At 35.9% G+C, this 22,071-nt stretch overlaps 3 protein-coding genes and 1 long non-coding RNA gene across 5 annotated transcripts; 2 read left to right on the top strand and 2 right to left on the bottom strand.

Annotated features, from left to right (window-relative positions):
• Positions 1 to 8,873: 8,873 nt before the first annotated feature.
• Positions 8,874 to 9,321, top strand: LOC113278101. The gene is made up of 3 exons (XR_003325294.1): positions 8,874 to 8,936; positions 9,038 to 9,150; positions 9,269 to 9,321. It is a non-coding gene; the product is annotated as an uncharacterized LOC113278101 (long non-coding RNA).
• A 1,487-nt stretch (positions 9,322 to 10,808) lies between these two features.
• LOC113283575 (mediator of RNA polymerase II transcription subunit 18-like) lies at positions 10,809 to 13,876 on the top strand. Of its 2 annotated transcripts, XM_026532894.1 has the most exons (6): positions 10,809 to 11,167; positions 11,864 to 11,963; positions 12,448 to 12,505; positions 12,613 to 12,969; positions 13,488 to 13,597; positions 13,631 to 13,876. In XM_026532894.1, the coding sequence occupies exons 1-5, from the start codon at positions 11,132 to 11,134 to the stop codon at positions 13,588 to 13,590; spliced, it is 654 nt and encodes a 217-aa protein (XP_026388679.1). In that variant the 5' UTR covers positions 10,809 to 11,131; the 3' UTR covers positions 13,591 to 13,597; positions 13,631 to 13,876. The 2 variants fall into 2 exon arrangements, with proteins under 2 accessions (XP_026388679.1, XP_026388678.1); XM_026532893.1 differs by having other exon boundaries at positions 13,488 to 13,876.
• A 158-nt stretch (positions 13,877 to 14,034) lies between these two features.
• Positions 14,035 to 17,217, bottom strand: LOC113283574 (diacylglycerol O-acyltransferase 2-like). Its single transcript, XM_026532892.1, has 9 exons — positions 16,747 to 17,217; positions 16,591 to 16,665; positions 16,378 to 16,463; positions 15,848 to 15,954; positions 15,612 to 15,767; positions 14,997 to 15,083; positions 14,710 to 14,807; positions 14,514 to 14,601; positions 14,035 to 14,370 (listed from the first exon to the last, which is right to left on the bottom strand). The coding sequence occupies exons 1-9, from the start codon at positions 16,971 to 16,973 to the stop codon at positions 14,269 to 14,271; spliced, it is 1,026 nt and encodes a 341-aa protein (XP_026388677.1). The 5' UTR covers positions 16,974 to 17,217; the 3' UTR covers positions 14,035 to 14,268.
• Positions 17,218 to 17,572: 355 nt separating this feature from the next.
• LOC113283573 (protein FAR1-RELATED SEQUENCE 5-like) lies at positions 17,573 to 21,834 on the bottom strand. The gene is made up of 2 exons (XM_026532890.1): positions 19,306 to 21,834; positions 17,573 to 18,065 (listed from the first exon to the last, which is right to left on the bottom strand). Exons 1-2 carry the CDS (start codon positions 21,463 to 21,465, stop codon positions 17,898 to 17,900), a joined length of 2,328 nt encoding a protein of 775 aa, XP_026388675.1. The 5' UTR covers positions 21,466 to 21,834; the 3' UTR covers positions 17,573 to 17,897.
• Positions 21,835 to 22,071: the final 237 nt, after the last annotated feature.

Here is a 22,071-nt window from a genome sequence, read left to right as displayed (position 1 = left end):
TCATAGTATAAATACATCTAACCTAGTCTTTTGGATACGACTTGGTTGATTGTTGGACATTGGTATTTGGTACCGTCCAAGTAATCTCTTTGTGATTAGGTTCACGGATTTGATTTTGTAAACGTTCAAATCGCAAGAGAGAGAGATAGATATACAACTCTAGATACTATTCTTTGATTGAGTTTAACTCTCAGAGTTGTATTGAGTTTTTCCATACAGATTGGCTAATAAAAAATTGGTGGTGTATATTGGTATCCCCGCGTTTTCAAATATCTTTAGGTTTGCATACCTTATGCCATGCAAAGGTATTAGAGCCTCTGTTTGAGTTATGGACTCGGAAAAATCTTCTTTCAATTGTAGTGAGCTTGTTAATAAGTTTATGAGGAAGCTTTAAAGTACCCATTTGATAGCTTGGCACTGAATTAAGTACATGTTTTATCATTGTGGATCTTCCTAATTGAGTTAGAGCAGAAATTCCATTGCAAGTATGAAAACATAAGGTGATAAGGGGTCACCTTGTCTAATACCTCTAGTTGGATAAAAATATTCACATGGAGATCCATTAAGCATAACAGAGAGTGATGTGGTATTGATGCATCGAAAAATAAGATCCCGAAAATCATCACATAAGTCAAAGTAATTGAGAACCTTTATGAGAAAACTCCACTCTAGTCTGTCAAAATCTTTTGACATGTCTAATTTGAGTGTCATCCAGCCTATTTGTCCTCTTTTCTTCTTCATTGAATGAATTATCTCTTGTGCAATGACAGTGTTGTCACTAATTAGTCTCCCTGACACATAAGGTGCTTGGTATGGAGATATGATTTTTACATTAATGGTTTCATTATGTTAACTAATATTTTAGATATGATATTGTATGAAGTGTTACATAGCCAAATTGTTTTGTAATTTGCAGCATAAATATACTTTTTCTTCTTTGGATTGAGAGAAATGTAAGTCTTGTTAATCTGCTTGAGAATATTCTTAGAAAGAAAAAAAATCTTTTAACCATAGAACAAACATATTCACCAACAATGTGCCACTGAATTTTATAGAATCCAGATTGAAAACCTACTGGTCTTGGTGCACTCCAATTTTCCATGCTTTTTAGAGTACTCAAAATTTCATCTGAAAAATGGGATCTGATGAGCATAGAACTTTCTTCTGTAGAAATAATAGTAGGAATCACAGGAAAAAAAGATACTCTCATCCATGATGGGATTGGTGGAAGAACTTATGTCTTCAAAATGAAATGTGAGATGAGATGCAATATCATCTCTTTATTGAAGCCAAATATCATTATGATCTTGAATGAAGTTTATGTTATTTCTTGATTTTTTCCTGTTACGCTTAGCATGAAAATACTTACTGTTGTTATCCATATCTTTTGATGAAATGATCCCTTGATTTCTGTTGATAGAACTCACTTCTAAACTTGTGCCACTTATAAGATCATTATTAATGTTAACTAGTACGAACACATGTCAAATGCACATGATTTAATTTAAATCACTCGACAATAAGAAATTTGAAAACAATGAAATTTTCTTGAGAAAAATAAAAATTTAATGGTCTTACTCGTTGCGTAGATAATTCAAAGAGCTTTTCAACCATACCATTTTTATAAAAATCCATTGTATATTTTGAAAGATATTAAGTTTTTAAATTTTTGATATATTTTTTATATAATGGCATTTCTGTAAATATGTTAATATTTATTTAATGTACATTTTCATCCTTTGCTTGTATTAAATTTACATGATATAATAGAGTTTAATAATCAAAATGAGGAAAACTTTGTAATTTAGGGGGTCTCCTACCAAAAAGACATCTTTTCATTATATTAGTATATGAAAAGAGCTTTTCATAACATACCAGTTTTCTAAAAATCCATCGTATATTTTGAAAGATATTAAGTTTTTAAATTTTTGATTTTTTTTATATAATGGCATTTCTATAAATATGTTAATATTCATTTAATGTACACTTTCACCCTTTTCTTGTATTAGTATAATATAGTATAAGATAAGATGATCCGATCTTGAATACTAGAGTTTGAAAGTTGTGCTTGCAGGATATTCAGTTGCTGTTGTAGATCATCCACTTGTTTATTCACATTTCCAAATTGCTTTCTATTCCATTTTGATAAGTCTTTTGACCAGTTGATGTCCAGGTGAACCATTAATAGTTATTTTCCAGGCATTAGCAATTATAGTATAACAAGAATCATCATTCAACCAAGTTAGAAAGAATTTAAAAGGTTTACAGCACTTAGGAACTGCGGTATCAGTAACCAACATAACAGGACTATGGTCACTGCCTATTTGATTTAGATGAAATAACTTTGAGTCTGGAAAATGAACATTCTATTCACTATTTCAAAGGGCCAAATCTATTATAGACTTCTTATTGTCAGTACTGTTAATACCCAAAAATCGCTCATAGGTAAAACAACGTATCGTCAAAGTACTTTCTTTAGGTTCTAAAATCAAAATCGTACAAAACGAACCTAAACCAAGAAGTTGGTCGTTCACGTTTTGCTTCGGTTACAAAGAGAGAAAATTGGTTGATCTTTGGGAAGGGAAAACAAAGAAAGTTGAGGAAATCAATGGCGATTGAATTGGGTGTGAGGTTACTGAACTATGGAACAAGAAGAGCTTGGGAATGATAAGATTGTTTTGTATCCTGAATAGACAAGGTAGTCTATTTATAGTTGTAGGGAGCACTCACTGTTTCCTCGTAAGTAGTGGAGGTTGTGGAGAGATGGAGATAGTGGGATAATGGTGTGGTTACGCCCATGATGTTAGGGAAGTTTCTGGAAACCCGTAAACCATCATTCCATTACTTATCCACTTCTTTTAACCGCTCTCAACCGTTGCCACTACTTGTAACTTCCTTATCATGGGATGTTGCCATGCCTCACGTTGCTGTAAACACCAGACCAATACCCATGAATAATTCCCTCATGTAACATGTTTTGATTTCTCGTAGGAATTAGTAGAGTCATGGATTGTCTCTAGTATTATCCAGTTTTCCAACAATATACTTGACTGAGTAATAGCGTAAGCTAGCCAGACGTTGTCGAAGTGGCATAGCTTAAAGAGACAACTCGGCTCCAAGGTTATGTGTGGCGAATAATGAGTTTGCCATAAGATGGCATTGTAATCATATAGCCATAATAATATACATAAATAACATAGTGCACCAAGTTAATAGCTAGCTAAGTCGTGACATAGGGCGAGACCTAGTCGATAGCCAGCCGAGTTGGCATGGACATGGGTGCTAGGCTTGGAGCAACCTAGCCGTGGTCATATGGCTAGGCTAGACCGAGAGGAAAGGAGTTCATGACTACTAGCTAGGCCAGGCCAAACTAAGTGGCCGTGGCACGGTCATGGCTAGAAGACGTGGTCACTGGCTAGGCTAGGCCGAGAGATAGGGAGTATGTGGCTACTAACTTGGATAGGCCAAGAGACTAGGGAATCCATAACTAGTTAGGCTGGGGACAAAATGGTCGTGGCTACTGGACAGGCCAAGCCAGGATATAGGGAGGTCGTGTCCTGATGGCTAGTCCAGTTCGAGACATGGATATGCCGGAAGGAAATATGGTCGTGGCCACTGACAGGCTAGGCCTGAATACAAGGAGTCCGTGTCCTGATGGCTAGTCCAAGCCGAGATATGGCTAGGCCGGAAGTAAAGATGGTCATGGCCACGAACAGGCTAGCCTGAAGACAAGGAGGTTGTGGCCTGATGGCTAGTCCATGCTGATACATGGCTAGGCCGGAAGGAAAGATGGTCGTGGCCACGGATAGGCTACGCCTGACTAGCTAGTTGGCTAGCTAGGGAATTGGTGGCCACGGCCTGGATATCTAGTTGGGTAAATAAGAAATTGGCGGTCGTGGCTAGGTTATGTGACCCAACCAGATTAGCCTGGCTATGGACTGCGGCCATGTTGGCGTTGGCACTTTGTTTATAGCATACATAACATATTCGAGGAATTCAGCCTTTGAATTTCCGCGACTCGAAGTAATATTCCAAATATTATGCTTCTGGTAATTCAGAATAGCGTAGTACCTTATTCTGAATATTTATAATTGCAGCATCAATGTAGACTGATCAATGCATGACAATTCATATGGTCGTGCATAAAATAGTGAGAGTTCAGCTGGATGAAGCTCTAAAATCTTGCAGGCATATTGAAGTCCAGTATGGCCATTATCATGATACGCATTCTCAATTATCTTGTGTAATATGATATAGAAGTACGAATCAATAATTTTGATGCCGGGTCAGGAATTTATACACATTTATAATAAACATATATATATATATATATAGAAAACCAGGAGTTCAGCTGGGTGAATCTCTAGTACATATATAATTATATATATGTCTCTGGTGTAGGTTCAGAGGCGATTTTTACAAGTTTTTCCCTTGTCAAAAAACCACCATCTACAAGTACCTATGTTATTATTGGTCCAAGTGTGGTGCTTCCCAACAAAACCAATGTCTTCTAAACCACAACTAGACATAAAATTGTTAACCCAACAATCATTGGAAGAAGAAGGACTAATATTAGTGTAAGATGGAAATTCAAATCACCTAAAAGAATCCAAGGGTTGTTGTCATCCTGCTAATTTCTTGTAAATAATTCCACTGATTTTTTTTTGTGTAGTTATCAAAATTGTACATACAGGTGAGAAGAAATTCTGGATTGCTATGACCAGCTTGCACAACTACATTGCATGTTATCACTTTTACCAACTATACCACAGAAGAAACCATTTTTCCATAACAAAACAAGACCTCCAGATAATCCATCAGGTTCAATGAAATCTAGATTTGGATATTGACATTGGTTGAGAAGAGGTTTACACTTTTATTGACTAATTTTTGTTTCACACAGAAAGATGATGTCAGGATTTTAGGCTCTAGTTAAATCACTAAGGTGATTCCTAGTAGATGAGGTCTCGAAGCCTTGCACATTCCAAGAAATTATTTTCATCTTAAGAATGTTAAGAGAGAAAAAAACTAAAAGGGTTAAGAAAAACTAAATTGGACTTGCTATGAGTATGATTCTGAAAGCTTAGAATGAGGTGCAAAAAAAAAAAAACCAAAAAATAAATAAATAATTGAGCAGGTGTAATTCAAAATTATTTGAAAAAATTGAGAACTAGTGATATAATGAGTAACAGATATCTGATTCTCTTTCTTTTTTTGCTTTTTGTTTGCATGTCTCCAATTGTGAACATGTGAGTTGTCTGCTTGTCTGTTTTACTATCAGTGGTAGATGATATGAGAGAGTTCTCAGCTCCATCTAAAGTGAAAGTTTCATCATCTGTTATCATGTGCCTCTCTCCTGGTCTTATGTCTTCATTATCTTCTGAAACTACTTCTTTAGAAGAAAATCCATATTAATGACTAAACCATCTTTTGAGGGGAAAAAAATTATTGACTTCTTCTTAGGAGCAGGAGCACAGTTGGCGGATACAACTGAAATTTTCTTCCTAAGATTGTTAACTTTACAAAGAAATATGGTTTTTCGTGAACTTTAATCAGGCATGCATCTTTCAGGGTATATGCCACTAGGTTGTCTCTCATAGAAAAACTTTGCCAGCGTGTTACCCCAGCATTGGTGATACACTTGACACCCCTTCTTAAAGGAAAAGATATATCAATGTTTACACATAGCTTCACAGGATCACTACCAACTGGTATAACACCCTCAGGTTCATACTAGTTACTTCACCAAAAACTTCACCCAGTTTTGTAACCGAGACTGTGTTAATGTGTTCTGGCAGCAAATACTTAAGTTGGATCCAGAATTACTGAAAACCCTAATGCCTCTCCGTGTACGCCGTGTCTGGTATATAATCATGAACCACGAGTAAGTGCTTATTGATTATCCAGGGCCTTTCATCAATTACTATATTCACGAGTTCCCATTTGCTGAACTTGAAAATCATGATATTGGGCTCACCTTCCACTATTCTTAACTCTTCTGGTTTCATGAAATACCTAGTAAACTTGATAAAATTTTCAACAATCTGATAATTCATCATTCTTTCAATAATGACATTGCCAATAACACTAGCTTCCCAGTTTGACTCTGCTTCTCCTCCATTGTTACCTTCTTGATGAAAGACGACAACTTCATTGGTATCACCTAAATCCAGTGTTGCTTGCTTGAACTTGTTAACTAAATCACCAACTAAGCTTGAACTTCCTGTCTCCATTCTGTGGAAAAGATTTGATTTAATACTGATGGTATTAAAACAAGGTGTAAGATTTAATGGTGTTTTATAAGGATTAGGGTTTGAGAAAAAGATTTGAGATGAATGTGCAAATATTTTTTGGCTATCTTTAAGGAAATGAGTTGAAACATAATATTTGTTCAAATGATAAGTATGATAGCTGGTCGATAACCATGCGAGTGAAATCAGGAACCAAACTTTCTGGTTATAAGTGATTTGGAGAAGTTTGAATTATTTTAAATTTGGATTAAAGCGGGATGATTTTGGGTAGTGACTCAACGATTTGAACCAGAGACGAGAACTCTTCCACCAGAAACCAGAGAAAACATTGATACCAACACAAACAAATTTTGACGCCAAAAGCTTGAAGACAAACTCAACAGACACATGGGTCACAACATTAAAAAAGGCAAACATCATTATGGATACCACAAACTGCAAACACATATATATAGTTGGTTACTCATACTAAGAAAATGAGAAAAAGAAAAGGTTTATGCAAGAATGAAATCAAGTTAATGAAAATACTTATAAACTAGAACAACAATGCTTAGTAAATGAGATTAAAGGATCATTGTTTTCTAAAACATAAAATCACAAAACATATGATTAATAGATGCAGAAATCTATGAAAGAAGGAGATAAACAACAAAAAAATTAAGAACAGAGTCGACTCATTATTGTGTCCCGATTTGCAGAACCCATTCAAAAAAGTAGGAATTACCAATAGGTACTATTATGGTAGTCTTAGTTAATGGCAGGTCCACCCATTAAAGCCCAGTAACCAGAGGTCCATAATAAAAGGAAAAAGAGAAAATTGGACCAAAATTTTTATCCACTGGTCCGGTACACGTGCGGGACCGGTACTGCGTAATTTCGAAATTCCCAAATTAACCTTCCACCTCTAGATATTTAATCTCCTGGTTCTTATCGTCACATTCTCTTTCAATTTTTGGTTTTGCTCCAAAGAAGCTTTCACGCTGGAGATTTTTTTGATTTCATTAATTGAGTCGCCAATTTGATCCCAAAGCTATCGTTTTGTATATTATAGAAGAACTCCTCCGGTGAAGATTTTTGCAAGATATATAGGTTGATTTTCTTATTGTTGATGTTAGTCTAGTTTTTTTTTATAATCAATTTTCATCTAGTAATGTTTATTTTAGGGCTCTAATATTAATCGTTTAATGGATGTTTGATTATGTTTTGATCTCCTTGTTTGATTGTTTATTTTATTTTATTAAAAAATAGTTCAGATCTATATGGATAATCATGTTTTTTGTCAATTTCTTCACTAGATCTGATCATATCAGTTTCATTTTGTTGGTTTTAGATGTGTTTCGGTTTATTTTTGTGTATGAACCAATAGTACGTATCTGCAGTACTGACAGAAACCTAGTTTTGAAAACCTTTTTTTATTTGATTCAGAAGTACATATATGGAATATTGAAATAGAAGTGTTTCAATACTGTTTTTTCACGGATTCGTTAATTATTTTTGACATGCAGCTGATTGTTGTGTATGAACCAACAGTACGTATATCCCGTACTGACAGAAACCTAGTCTACTTTTAAGAAGAAGAAGAAGAAGAACAAGAACAAGATGGTGCATCGTTATGATTTACGAGGAGAATATTTGTTTTCTGTTTCCAGGTATGCTTTCTAATCATCTTGTTTGATTATTTTGTTCGGTTTTTCTTCTTTTGATTTGTTTTTTTGATTGTATTCTGATAATCAAATCGATTTGATTGACGCTTTTATGGTTTTTAGGTTTGTTACAGTTGTTTTTCGTGTATGAATTGACAGTACATATATGGCGTACTGATACAAAACTCTTCTAATTTTGTTTTATTTGAAGTTTTTCCAATTTTTTTGGTTCGATCCATGAGTATGTATGTATAATACTGATAGGAAGTGCTATTTGCTGTGTTTTTGCTCCTTTTTTAATCTTACCCTTCAGTACTTATGTGAAATACTGTAATATGTCTTTCGATTCTCTTATTTTTCATAGATCTGTCACATGTTGTTGTCATACTGTTGATTTGTAGTTCATGAATCTTCAGTACATATATCGCATACTGATAGGAAGTGCTCCTTGTTATGTTTAAGGAGAAGTGAAGAAGATGCAGGCATACAGTGGAGCTGCAATAATGGGTGCTGTTGTACAACAACCCAATCTTTTTACTAAAGGTTCTTCAACTTTTTTTTCCCAAGTTGGGTACTACTACTGCGGATAGATTACCTTCTCAAGTTAGGCAGACCCTGAAGTACGTTCAATAATTGATAGTGAGAAGAATCGTCAGTTTAACATCTTGGAGCTCATTGCTTCAGAGAATTTTACATCTCGCGCAGTGATGGAAGCTGTGGGTTCTTGTCTCACAAAAAAGTATTCAGAAGGGCTTTCTGGTAAAAGGTAAAGATGGTGCTTAATGTTGTATTTTTTCCCTGTATTTGTATTGAAATGCATTTGATCATTTCATTCTGCAATGTAGATACTATGGTGGCAATGAGTACATTGATGAGCTAGAGACACTTTGTCAACAAAGGGCTTTGTTCATGTAACTGGCACAGGGTCTGGATCTTCCTCATGGAGGTCACTTGTCACATGGATTTCTGACTCCTAAAAGACGGGTATCTGGGACTTCGATTTATTTTGAATCGATGCCCTACCGTCTTGATGAATCAACAGGTGCTGCTCTGCATTCTTATATTGTGTAATGACTATGTGGTCTATTGTTGTTCATTTATAATTCGTTGATAATTTGCATTCATCACCAAATTCACTTGCAGGCCTTATTGATTATGATATGCTTGAGAAAACTGCCACCCTCTTTCGACCAAAACTCATCATTGTTGGTGCTAGTGCTTATCCTCGTGATTTAGATTATCCTCGAATGAGAAAGGTATACACATATCTTTTGATTGTCAACAGTTGTTATTCTTAGTGATCATAGAATCAGACTAGTTAACCCATTACGCACACCTAATTCCCTTTCCTGCTATGTTTCTTGAATATTGCAGATTCTGTTGGGGCTTTTCTCATGATGGATATGGCTCACATAAGTGGTCTCGTTGTTGCATTTGTACTTGCCGACCCATTTGAATATTGTGATGTTGTAACAACCACCACTCACAAGGTACACCTAGTCCCATTCATGAAGTCTGCAAGACTGCAACTACTGACACCAACACAAGCAGCATTTTTTTTTATTAGTTTAGGTTCAAGGGTCATGTTGTTTACTATGTCTTCTGTTTCAATTTGCAGTCATTACGAGGTCCCAGAGGTGGCATGATTTTCTTCAAGAAAGATCTTGTTCTTTGGGTTGATATGGAATCTGCGATTAACAATGCTGTTTTCCCAGGGTTACAGGTAACTAAAACTGTAGCGGTTATTTGTGATTTATCATTGGTTCAACATTATAACATTTTTTAGGTTTGTTACAGTTGTTTTTCGTGTATGAATTGACAATACATATATGGCGTACTGATACAAAACTCTTCTAATTTTGTTTTATTTGAAGTTTTTCCAATTTTTTTGGTTCGATCCATGAGTATGTATGTATAATACTGATAGGAAGTGCTATTTGCTGTGTTTTTGCTCCTTTTTTAGTCTTACCCTTCAGTACTTATGTGAAATACTGTAATATGTCTTTCGATTCTCTTATTTTTCATAGATCTGTCACATGTTGTTGTCATACTGTTGATTTGTAGTTCATGAATATTCAGTACATATATCGCATACTGATAGGAAGTGCTCCTTGTTATGTTTGATTCAGTACGTATATGAAATACTGAAATAGATGCTCTTTGTTACGTTTGATTCAGTACTGGAATTGGATATGGAGATGATCTGGAGCTGCAATTCAGAACTTATTGCAAGAAATGACAGATTTTGAATGATAGGAACGGGAGTTGTTGTTGGTTCAGATTTGCAAGCTTGTGAAATTGGTGGTGGTCTTGATGAAGTTACAAATTGGTTGTGACGTGTGTTTGAAAGAAGGTGTGCTGCAAATGGATTTGGAGGAACATAGAAGGTTGGGTTGCTACATTGTATGATCCTACAATGTATGTGATGTAATACGTTTTCTAATTTATTTATCATTGATTCTTATAGATTTGTACTCTACCTGGAAGCAGTGCAGCAAATATGTACTCGAATTTGTAAGCATTCAGATATATAATCGGATTTGTAAGCAGTACGACAGATATGTACTCAAACAGATATGTACTCAAATTTGTAAGCAGTATAGCAAATATGTACTCGAATTTTTAAGCAGTGTACCAGATATGTACTCAAATTTGTAAGCAGTGTAGACACACACGTTTGGAAGTAATGGGCATTATGGATATTTCCATGTTTTAATTAATTTTGGACCTCCGGATAAAAAAAATTCCGGTTGGACCCTATTATAAATAACTATATGGGCCTAGGACCAAACAAGAAATTTTCTTTCAAAAAAAGGGAATCGAACTTTTGTTTGAAACGGAACCGATGAACATTTTGTATTCAAGAAATAATACTCAGTATTTTTGGACACGAACAAATGACCCAAACAAAATGTCTTGTTAAGACTTCCCGTAAAATCTGTCGAAGCACCGGAGATGTTCTATAAAAGAAAAAACGGCGACTGAAAAATCGGGCTTTTAGAAGAACCAAATTTATCGTTCCCCGAATCAAGTTTTTTTTCCTTTCGACTCCGCATAACACAAGTGTAAAAGAACTGAAAGAGTCAATTCTCTGACACTCCCCTCAGAAGCCCAAACTGGATTAGTAGTCTGAAACCCTAACCTGTTCTTTCTTTTTCTCCTATCAATTGCTCAACAAAATCCCTCACAGAGTCTATTGCTCTATAATTAACCTTCCAAACTGAGGAAAAATCATCAATGGAATGCGTGGTTGAAGGTATCATAGAGACTCAGGTATTTCAATTACTTTCTTACCAAATTTTTTGGGCTCTCATTGGTTATATAGAAAGCATGTCATTCTCAATACAATTTGCTTGCTTTTATCACAATGCAGCGAAAATATTCTTGTAAATTATGTGGAAATTTGAAATGATGAAGATTGTATACTTCTTGACCTAATCAAATTGACGGAAAATACCTTGTTGGTGTCAACAAAAACTTAATTTTTTTCTTCATGGGTTTATCTCTTAGGTAATCATCCAGTTCAGTCTATGGTTGTTGGTATAGAATGCACATACTAGTTAGAGTAATGTTAAATTCACTAATAGCAGGGACATTGAATATTGAATGCAGAGGCGTGTCTATTGTAAAGCAAGAATTTAAACTCTAATGTCAGTTTAGGAGTTTGGAAATACCAAAACTCATGCACACAAACTATCAAAACCGCAAGTGAATCTCAACGCTGTCACATAGAAAGCAAACGGTAGGCTGGAAGAATAGTGCTAATTGTAGTTATACTTAAGTAGCAAAAAGATATTGTGCTTTAGTGATGGTAGTCTAATAAGTTGAACCTTAACTTCAAAGGACCAAATCACCAAAATTTTATTTTCGACCTAAATTGGAGATTAGGTTAGTGTTATGAAATCTGATAGTCATAGCTTTTTTTTTTGTCATATTTTATATCTTTCGTAATTTGATTTGGTCTTGCAGCATGTTGAAGCTCTGGAAATTCTTCTTCACGGCCTTTGTGGTGCTCCCAAAGAACGTCTAAAGATCCATGAGTTTTGCCTAAGAAGTGGACCAAACCTTGGTGAGTCTTATCAGTTGTTGGCTGTCTAAAGCATTTCTTATGCTTGTGCTACTAGATAATTTGAGCATCTGTATTCCTATCTGAGCAAGTTTTGGTATTCATAATGTTTTGTAACTTGTGCTGATTTAGCTATAAAAGCATTGTTTCCTTCTAGTTTATGAATGCGGGACGTTTGATAATAATGAACAAGGTTTTGCTTCAAGCTACAAAAAATCAAGAATTAGTACTCAATATTTTGATAATAGAATTAGTATAGAGATGGGAAATCTTGTTTGCTAGATGTATCAAACATATGAGTTCTTGATTTGATGCATTTTGTATACTAACTGTGAACTAGCATAGCATTTGAACATTCTCAAAATTGCTATCTTAAAAAAAAAAAATGTGTCCATACACCTTTTTTTTTTATGGTTAACAGCAGAGGAGCTGGTCAGTTTTATTTGACAATGCTATGACTGATGCGTGTGATTCATTTATTTCCCAGGAGTTGTAAGTTCAGAACTTCGAATTTTGTGTGATCTTGAGCAGCCAAAACCAACATGGTGAGACCTTAATTGATGCTTCTGCATCTTATGGAGAGGAAAACACACATACACACACACAACACACACACACAAAGCAACCTCTAATGCATTTTAATACATTGCAGGACTGTTCGTCAGGTTGGAGGTGCCATGAGAGGTGCTGGTGCGGAACAACTTTCTGTCCTAGTGCGAAGTATGATAGAAAGTAAAATAAGCAAGAATGGCCTGCGGTTCTTTTACATACTTGGTTACAAGTTAGACCATGAACTTTTAAAGGTTGGGTTTGCTTTCCATTTTCAGAAGGTTGTTCCTATCACAGTCACTGTAACATCTGTTCATAAGATGTTGAAGCTCCATGCGACGGATGAGGCTGTGCCGGTTACACCAGGAATACAACTGGTTGAAGTGACTGCCCCAGCATCTGCTGACAATTATAGTGAAGTTGTTGCTGCTATATCTTCTTTCTCTGAATATCTTGCGCCGTAAGTATCTTCTTTTCTCCTTATTCCTCTCTTCTCTTTGTACCGAACCATTTTGTGATCACATATAGCAGCATTTACTTATGGTGCAACCAAGTAGGGTTTACCTCAGCAAGATTTCTCGTACCAATCCTGAACATGGACAAGTGCATGATGATACATTGCTGAACACAGACAGTGTTTACCTTGTTTTAATTTATGATTTTCAAATTTATGTTCCTTCTGACTCTAGTTAATGTTGGAAGGACTACCACACTAACCTGCACTAGACCCTTATCCAATGAGTAAAATGCCTGATGACATCTCCCTAAGTATCTGTGTATTCTTTTGAGTGGTCAGTGTACACTAAGGGGCTTTATCCTAAAATTCCAATTGATATGACCCATTAGTTAGCGGGTTGAATTTATCCTCCATGAATGTCTTTTGCAGTATATACATAAGCTGTTTCAATTTGCATTCTGTAATTCATTGCTCGTCATGTATCACATTAAATTCTGATGGGTTCAGTTATCTCCTTTCAGGCTTCTGCATTTGTCAAAACCTGGAGTTTCAGCTGGGGTTGTTCCTACTGCTGCTGCCGCGGCAGCGTCTCTTATGTCAGATGGTAGAGGAAAGACCCTCTAAAAGTAAGATTCTGCCGCTGGAAAGACCCTCTAAAAGTAAGATTCTGCCGCTTCAAATTGTTCCGAAAACACGAGAAGTGTGATTGCCATCAAGTGTGTTTACCGTTCAGTGGAAATTCAATCCATAGAAGGATTTCCATGCATGGTACCATAGTTTTGTACATTGCAAATATTGCCCTTTTGATAGTGAACTGTGAGATTTAGCATCAATGAAAAACAAGGTTCCTCTTCATTTTGGAACCGCAGCGAATGAATGAAACGTATTAATAATTTTTGATACGTATTAATAACTTTCTTTCAGCGGATACTAAGAGGGACTGTTTACCTACCTACGCTGATGTGTTTTGTGACTGAGATAACGTTGTTGGTCCTCCCTAATCTCTACCTCACTTCGAAAGTAACTTACTTCCAAATGAGTTACCTACATAACTTACAAGGCAAAAAATTTAACGGGCACAGAGCCACAAACAATCTTGCATATTGATTCTGAATATGAAACTGTAGAACTGTTTCTATTACAGTGGAAATCTAAGTAGCATTCTTCAAACGGACTGATATTGTTATTCTATTGCTAACAACTGTACAGTCGGTTATAAAAACCTTTTTTCAACCTTCAAGGTACTTTGAAGGCTTTGTACTATAAATACAGATGAGGTAATACAGAAACATAAGCTAAAATTCACAGAATTCTCAACTGGAGATCAGCATGACCAACCCTTGCCTTGTGTCTTTCAAAGAGTTCTTGAAGGGCTTGAACGTATTTACTGTGAACTTCATTGATCTGCAAAAGAAGTCCACAAATGAGAGAGAGAGATGATTGCATTGACCATTCTTATTTGAGGGGTCAACGTTCTTGTTCTTGGTAGATTTGATGAAGCATCATTTTGCTTGTTTAAGAAAATAAAGGGAGTTCAAATTGCATACCTCTTCTACTGACGGCTGTGGGTTCTTCTTGAACTCAATGGGCTTACCCACCACAATATGCATGGGATTTGAATTGGGTAAAGGTGTTCTGCCATTGAAAAGAGAATTTCAATATCTAGTATGAAGTAGTAATATTTACTGCTTATTATAGAGAACATGGTCAGGTAAAGAAAGATGAAATAAAAGTGTTATATACCCAAACATTCCCCAAAAGACGATCGGGACGAACTTGATTGCTCTAGAAATGTGGAGGAATAGTTCCCAGTCCGGTTTCCACCATTTGTATACATTACTCTGTACAAAGCTAAACAGTTGAGAACCCCACACACTAAATAAATGATTCAGCATAAGTTATTTCATCGGTTGACAGGGTAATATCTGCCAAATGATATGATGAATGATGATTTTATCTGTATAACATTTTCAGGCAGAATAGAAGAACATACCCTTGATTAAAAAGAAGAAGAAAAGAACAACGAGTACCTGACCAAAGCAGAAAACTGGAACTAAAGGCCTCCCCATCTCAATGGCTACACGAACAAATCCTTTCCTATTCTTGATAAAGGCAACCTAATGGACAAGAGAACATGAAGTCTAAAAAAGAATTAATTGCTGCATAAGTATCCGGGATAAACAAACTGTACAATACTTCGAATACTTAAAATTACCCAAGGAACTAACTATAATGAACAACTAGTGCTTTCTCATGGGAGGGAAGAACAACAAAGAAACTCTTGACGATGCACCAACAAAGAACAGACTTTCATGAAGTTGGTTAGTTCACTTAATTGTTCACCATGCAAAAGAACAGTTAAAAAAAGTTCATTGAATTACTCTTGAATGTTGGAAAGAATGTCTACGCGTAAGAGTGTCCTCGTTCTATTGATAACACCAGACATAACATAAACCAGACACTTCTGTAAATTACGTATTTGTCCTTACTTTATTTTCCCTCATAGACAAGCACATGAACAGATAGTAGGATGCTTAAACCTAACCACAGTCAAGCATGAAAAACATGTAAAAGCTTTTACCGTAGAAGTTACATAAATATTCCTGTAAGTAAAACAAGTGCAACAGAGAAGAGAAGAGAGAGACCTCAGAATTGTGTTCCATATGAAATGTCTCCTGCACTCCCCCAGGAACAATGATACAACTATAACCCGCAGACAAGAAAGAAATAAAGCTTTTCTTTGATGCAGGTGCAAGCCCTGACCATGTCCAAATTTGCCTTAAGAATGGGGTGTAAAACACCTGAAAATTATCAAGTCTCGACCGTAAAAAATTTGTTGAAAAAGGGTTCAGTTCCAGATAGTGTGATAAGCGAAACTTACAGCACTGCTTGCAAGGACCTTAATCTTCGTAAGAGGCATGAAACCCGTGAGGTCAGAAAGAGCAATTACACCAATTGGTAAAACCGAATGTGGCTCATATCCAAAAACTGCATCAAGTATAAAGACATCGTCAAGAATGAGATACTTATATGATAGCCTATTCAATCTTCAAAAGCAAGTGTATCAAACTTTCTGTAAAAAGAAGGGAAGCAAATGTGTCCTGTAAACTGTAAACTCACTCATGGTTTTACAAAGCCTTGATTCTAGAAAAGTTAGCATTTCATATTAAAATCTTCAATTTTGTTTCTACTCAGCATGTTGTCTTGTTTTCTATAAACTTAATCAAGTACTATCAAATCAATAAAACCCTTTTCATTTGGTAAACACTACAAAGCTTCACGCAATGCTGACCCATAGAAAATTCAACTTTACCAAACTAATATCATACAGAATATTCAAACCCAATGATGTCACGAAGATCCCACAATTCATTAAAAAAAAGCAGATAAAATAAAAATGAAAATGCTCACCATAAGCTTGATTTGGATCAAACGCATTAATATCCTCAACATCAAGACTAACTGGAAAATGCCCAGTAGCATGTTTACAAATATACCTAATCATCAAATAAATCAACAATTTATTGATAACAAGGAAACAAAAACACAATTTATAAAATTGAATTTTGATAATGAGGAAACAATAATAGAAATAAAATTGAATAAGCAAGTGTATAAATTTACCTTGCCAATTTTCGGCCAATAACACTTTTATCATTTGTAGGAATCACCATAAGAAATAAAAGCAATCCAAATACACTGCGAACCAACAATAATCATTAAACAGAAAATGGAAAAAACAAACAAACAAACAAATAGAATTCGGAGAAGATAACGCACGCGAAAGCTAGTGTAGCTGGAAGGAAGAAGAAAGCCGTCAAAACTAAGAAAACATTGAGATGAATTGATCCAAGCCATATCGCAAGAGCAATTATTCTATGAAAACTCGAAGTTTTCTTTGATTTAAACATTGTTAATCCATCCATGCTAATATCTTTCTCCATTGTGGAAGAAGAAGAAGAATTCAGAAGAGGAATTTCAACACTCCCGTTAACTTGCTCCTCCATTAAGAACCAAAGGTGTTTTATAATTACGAGCAAAGAGAAAGAGGAGGAGTTGAAAAGTGTGACGAACAGATCGAAGTCGATTTCAAAATAAAAAAATAAAAAATGTTACCTCCGTTTCTAATTTAATTATTACGAAATTAGAGGAACTATCCAGAGCTTTTTTAGTGTTATTTTATAGTGTCGTAATCAAATACGAATATTAATGCCACAGTTATGATGACCTGACACGTCTGTTAAACGGTGCGGATTCGATTCATTTTGCGGTGGATATCATTATGTGGAGGTGGAGCTCACTCGTGAAATTTTATCATTATGCCCGTCGGTTTGGTCGACGTAGGATGTACTGGCACGTGTAAATAACTTATATTTATTGAACAGAAATACGACCGATCAGATATCAGCTGGCAAAGATTTGCCGATGCATTACTGATCACTATAATGATGCTGCTAAATGAAGGGGGAGACAAAAACCGAACAAAGAAAATTGTGCGAGTCTGAGATTTTATAAACCAACAGCAACACTTCAGGTGCGAAGTGGGCTGAAACATACAAAAAGAACTGTTTGGAGGAAGTCACAGCAAATAGCCTAAGATGCATCGTGGTTAGATCTCTGTCATTCATTTGGTTCATATTTATCTTTTGACCCAGAAAACCTTGTGGTCCTGTTTTAGCTCTTTTAAACCAACACACAAAGGAGCTCGCAGAAACCAGAACATTAATGATTCGTCATTACATTACACATCATTATAGAAATCGAAGAAGAGAAATGAAAAATAAAGATAAAATTCAGTAACAATCTAATCTAATGGAAATAAATGAAAACAGAGATTGTGTTTATGCCTGACCTTTCAAACTATCTGGTGCTAGTAGTTCATGAATGAAGGTAGATAATTCCGTGACAGTGTCTTTGGCATAGTAAACTTTTTAGTCTTTCAAGTTAAGCTTCACATTTTGAACTTTTACTGATAGCTTTAACTTTTGTTCTTCCATGTATTTCAAGACTCCAAGAAGATTTCCTCGGTATATTTCACATCGTTGATTTACGGTGTCCAGCTCATTCATCAACTCTAAAATCTTCTTGTCCTTCTCGTCCTACAGAAACGGAAAACCAGATCACACAATTAGACTTCCATAAATATATCCAACATACTTCCTAAGCATTATAGGAAGCGTGAATGGTTTTCCTTATTGTTTAATAAAATTAAGAAAATGAAAGTAACCAAAACATAACAGATAAATCTTTTGGTTATTCTATTATACTTAAAAACATCTAGATGCGGAACAGTTGTAACAGGAAAAATCTCCTCGTTTTTATTTCTCATTCAATACAATATTGCCGTAGATGAAAAACGTACTGAAAGCGTTCGGCATATTACGAACATATAGTGATGCCACTGCCAGTGACGCCATAATCTAAACAATATCTACTGCATCCCCCTTCTTCCATATAGCAAAATGACAAAATAAAATTCAAGCATCAGTTGCAATTGATGCAAAGACGCAAACACACAGTGAATCTGGAGCTATGTATTAAAAGTACTAATCGGAGTGGATTACTACCGTAGACATGAAAACTGAAAAGGTTTAGGAAATCAGTATAATGCTAACACAAGGAAATGTCTTAACGATATTAGGTGTTTGTCAATTAACTGTAGGTATATGGAAAAGAGATGTCCAGCGCTTTTAGACTATATAGAATGTTTCTGTGCCAGCTATTTGGCTAGCTTTCGCATCAAAGAATAAATGCAGTGTATCAGGGAAAGAAAAAAATAAGCTAAGATAAACATCTTACAGGAGGCAGAATCAATATCCAGGACAAGAATGAGAGGAAATTTACTAATCAAATTATTTGAAAATGTTACGGTGAGTAGGTACATCAATGATAAGGGAAATTCACCCTTTAAAGGATTGAAATTACATCATCTCTAGCTGCAGGAAAACCAAATATAGAGAAGGAAAGAGGGAACATTTGTGTATAAGTTATAGATGCAACAACAAAAGTTTAAGTGGCAACATATACAACTAATTAAAATGCATCCTAATCTATGATCGTAAAATGACCCACAACAAGAGTAATTATTTCTATGTATTCATGGATAAATAACAATCCATCTACATTATGTCAGCTTATTTCTTTCAAAGATTCAAGCTTTCATCAACAGGACTACATTGGTAATGGGCTTGCATGGCTGGGATAAAAACTATGCATCTAATGAAGAGAAACGGAAAGAGAGGAGTATGTTTCGGTGGGATAATTGACCAGTAACTGTTGATAGAAGAAAATGGATATAAATTTCAAATGTCAGACTATATATTATGAGAAAAGACATACCGGGGTGAAAGACTGAGACTGTCCTGACTGATTTCCTTCACTGGCATTAACTTCTTGATGGCTTCCATTTACCAGAGATCCAACGCCAATACCCGGCCCTTTTGCAGCAGCAACTTTCTTGGCAACTTCATGTAGAGCCTCAATTGCCACGTTATATGTATGCAAAGATTTAGCTCCTTCCTCCACAAATTTAATTGCCTCCTGGCGTAGATTGTTGAAACGCAGAGTCAATGACTCCCGAGAATTATTGGGCAATTCCACAGCGCGTTCATTCACTACCACACCGCTCCTGGCATTTCTCGTCCATCTCTTCAGCACATATTGAGATGGCAGCGTAAGAACATTTGTTACTTTGAAAACTGCCAGCATGTGCCTACAGACAATTCCTGAAAATTCAAACATTTGGCAACTACAACTCGCTTTCATTTCGAAAACATGAAACGAAACTGAGTAAGCCTTGTGATCTTCCCCAAATTTGGCTACTCGATACGTGGTGATTGTCCCTGAGTCCTCGGTTTTAGTAGCAGTTATAGCAAGAGTCTCAACTAATTCCTCTTGGAATTTCATGAACATTCTTCTGGTAAAGAGGCTTGCTGCTTGTTTCTCCATTGGTGAAGGGGTTTTAAGCACTGGCGCTGTGTTTAATGTATCATAATCTGCTTTAACTTCCTTTTCATGCCTACTTGCTATGGCTTTCTCGTACTGCTTAACCAATATCTGTATAGTTGTCGACGCATTTATATACCCGTCAAAATATGAGTTTATACTATCACTACTTTGAGTTATTGACATATCACCAAAGAAAGTATCCCGCAGATACACTGGAACCCACTGTTCCCTAACAAGATACATCGACTGAAACCATTCATTTTCCACAAGACCGAATCTCTGGAGTAGCGTTTCCCAACACATCTCAAATTCATCGATTGTCTCAGTCATGTTAACACACTTACGAAATTCTGCTTCAAAATTAGGATATGATTGATAAACAGTAGACAACTTCTCCTGGGCTTCTCTAAATATGCTCCACCTACAAAACCGATGGCGAGTGTTTGGGAAGACATGGGACACAGCTGCGCGTATAACTCTATCTTGGTCAGTCGTGATTGAGATAGGATGGGTTCCCGACATCACAGAAAGCCAAGTCTCAAATAACCAAACAAAAGAGGCCTCAGATTCATTAAGAATTATAGCACAACCAAACAATACAGGTTGTCCATGATGATTCAACCCTGTGAATGGAGCAAAAGGAACCCTGTATCTGTTTGTCCTGTATGTAGTGTCAAATGTAACTGTGTCTCCGAAGTAGTTGTAGTTCATCCTAGAATTTGCATCAACCCATAGTATATTCCCAGTGGAGTGATCATTATCACCTTGAATTGCAAAGAAGAAGTTAGGGTTCTCTGCTCTCATTTTTCTCAGATAACCTAAAACATGCTGACCTCCAGTCCCAAGAGTCTTCTGCTTACTCCCACTCATGTAATTACGACAATCCACAGTTGTAAACCCAACATTGTTAGCCCCACCAGATTCCTTTATTAAAACAGACATGACACCACTAGGTCCTATACCAGCTGCCTGGAGAGTATCAATTAGACTCCGTGCAGGTCCTGATACGTGCCTGTGTGATCGAAGGGAATGCACTTTATCCGGAGGTACTAGTTCGTGATTATGTTCTTTCACAAATTTAGACACAATCCATTTTCCAGAATCTTGCTTCTTCACCATGATCATCGCTTTACATCCTACTCTAGTAACTGCTCTTTGACGTTTAGATCGACTTTCACTGCTATTTCCATCTCTATCCCTATCATGCCGAAAACCTTGTCTAGAACAAACAATCTGTCTACAAATTATTGCACCATCACGACGAGATCGATGGTAAACACTAACTCTAGTGCTGAATCCAATTCGACGGGCATATGAATTATAAAAAATCCTTCCAGCTTCTTCAGACTCAAATTCCATACCTTCAAAAGGTTCAAGATTTGAGTCCAAGTCAGAAGCAAAGAAATCTTGACTAATTGAACCTTCCATTATTTGATCACCATAATCCTCTTCTTCTTCATCTGGGTGTTCAATATCAATTCCATCTTCTTCCCCAGAACCCATATCAAACTCTATTACAGCATTATCTATAGTTAAAGGCTCAAACTCCATGGTGTATAAGTTCTTTTCAATATAGCTCCAATGGTGTTACTTATTGTTCTATTGATTTTCACATATCAAAGCGTTATCATTTTGAGTTACAGATAAATAAAGAAAGAGAATCACTTACCGGAAGTGGTATTATTAGCTCTTCAGCTGTGTATCTTCTTCAGGTTTTGAAGCTCAAAATTACAAAATCCAGGAGGATGAGAAAATCTTTTCTAGGGTTTTTTGTTTACAGAAAGAGAATGGAGGATATCGAGAACAGCATCAAAAAGATGAGGTATGATGAAATTGAGCGAAAATCGAACAAGGGTTTTGCTATTGTATACGAGTGAGTGAGGAGAAATACAGCTACAGGCGAAACTGGAGAATTTTGGTATTTTCAGGGATTTTTTTACTCGCGTTTTTAGGGGCCACCCGAAAGGATTTAGGGGCCATCAATTTATACCCAGCCAAAGACTCTAGTTAAGGAATACCCTATATGATATTGAAGTTACATAAATGCCCTTCTGGTAAAACTGTATAAAAACCAAATCAAAAAAAATTCTACTCATTTCAACTCTTCTTCTTCCAGTTTCATATTATCTTCCGATTGTGGAAGAAAAAAAAACTTTC

Source organism: Papaver somniferum, chromosome 5 (assembly GCF_003573695.1).
Source record: "Papaver somniferum cultivar HN1 chromosome 5, ASM357369v1, whole genome shotgun sequence".
Classification (NCBI taxonomy): Eukaryota; Viridiplantae; Streptophyta; class Magnoliopsida; order Ranunculales; family Papaveraceae; genus Papaver; species Papaver somniferum.
Note: the sequence above shows the minus strand (reverse complement) of the source record. Positions and strands in the feature narration are given on the sequence as shown.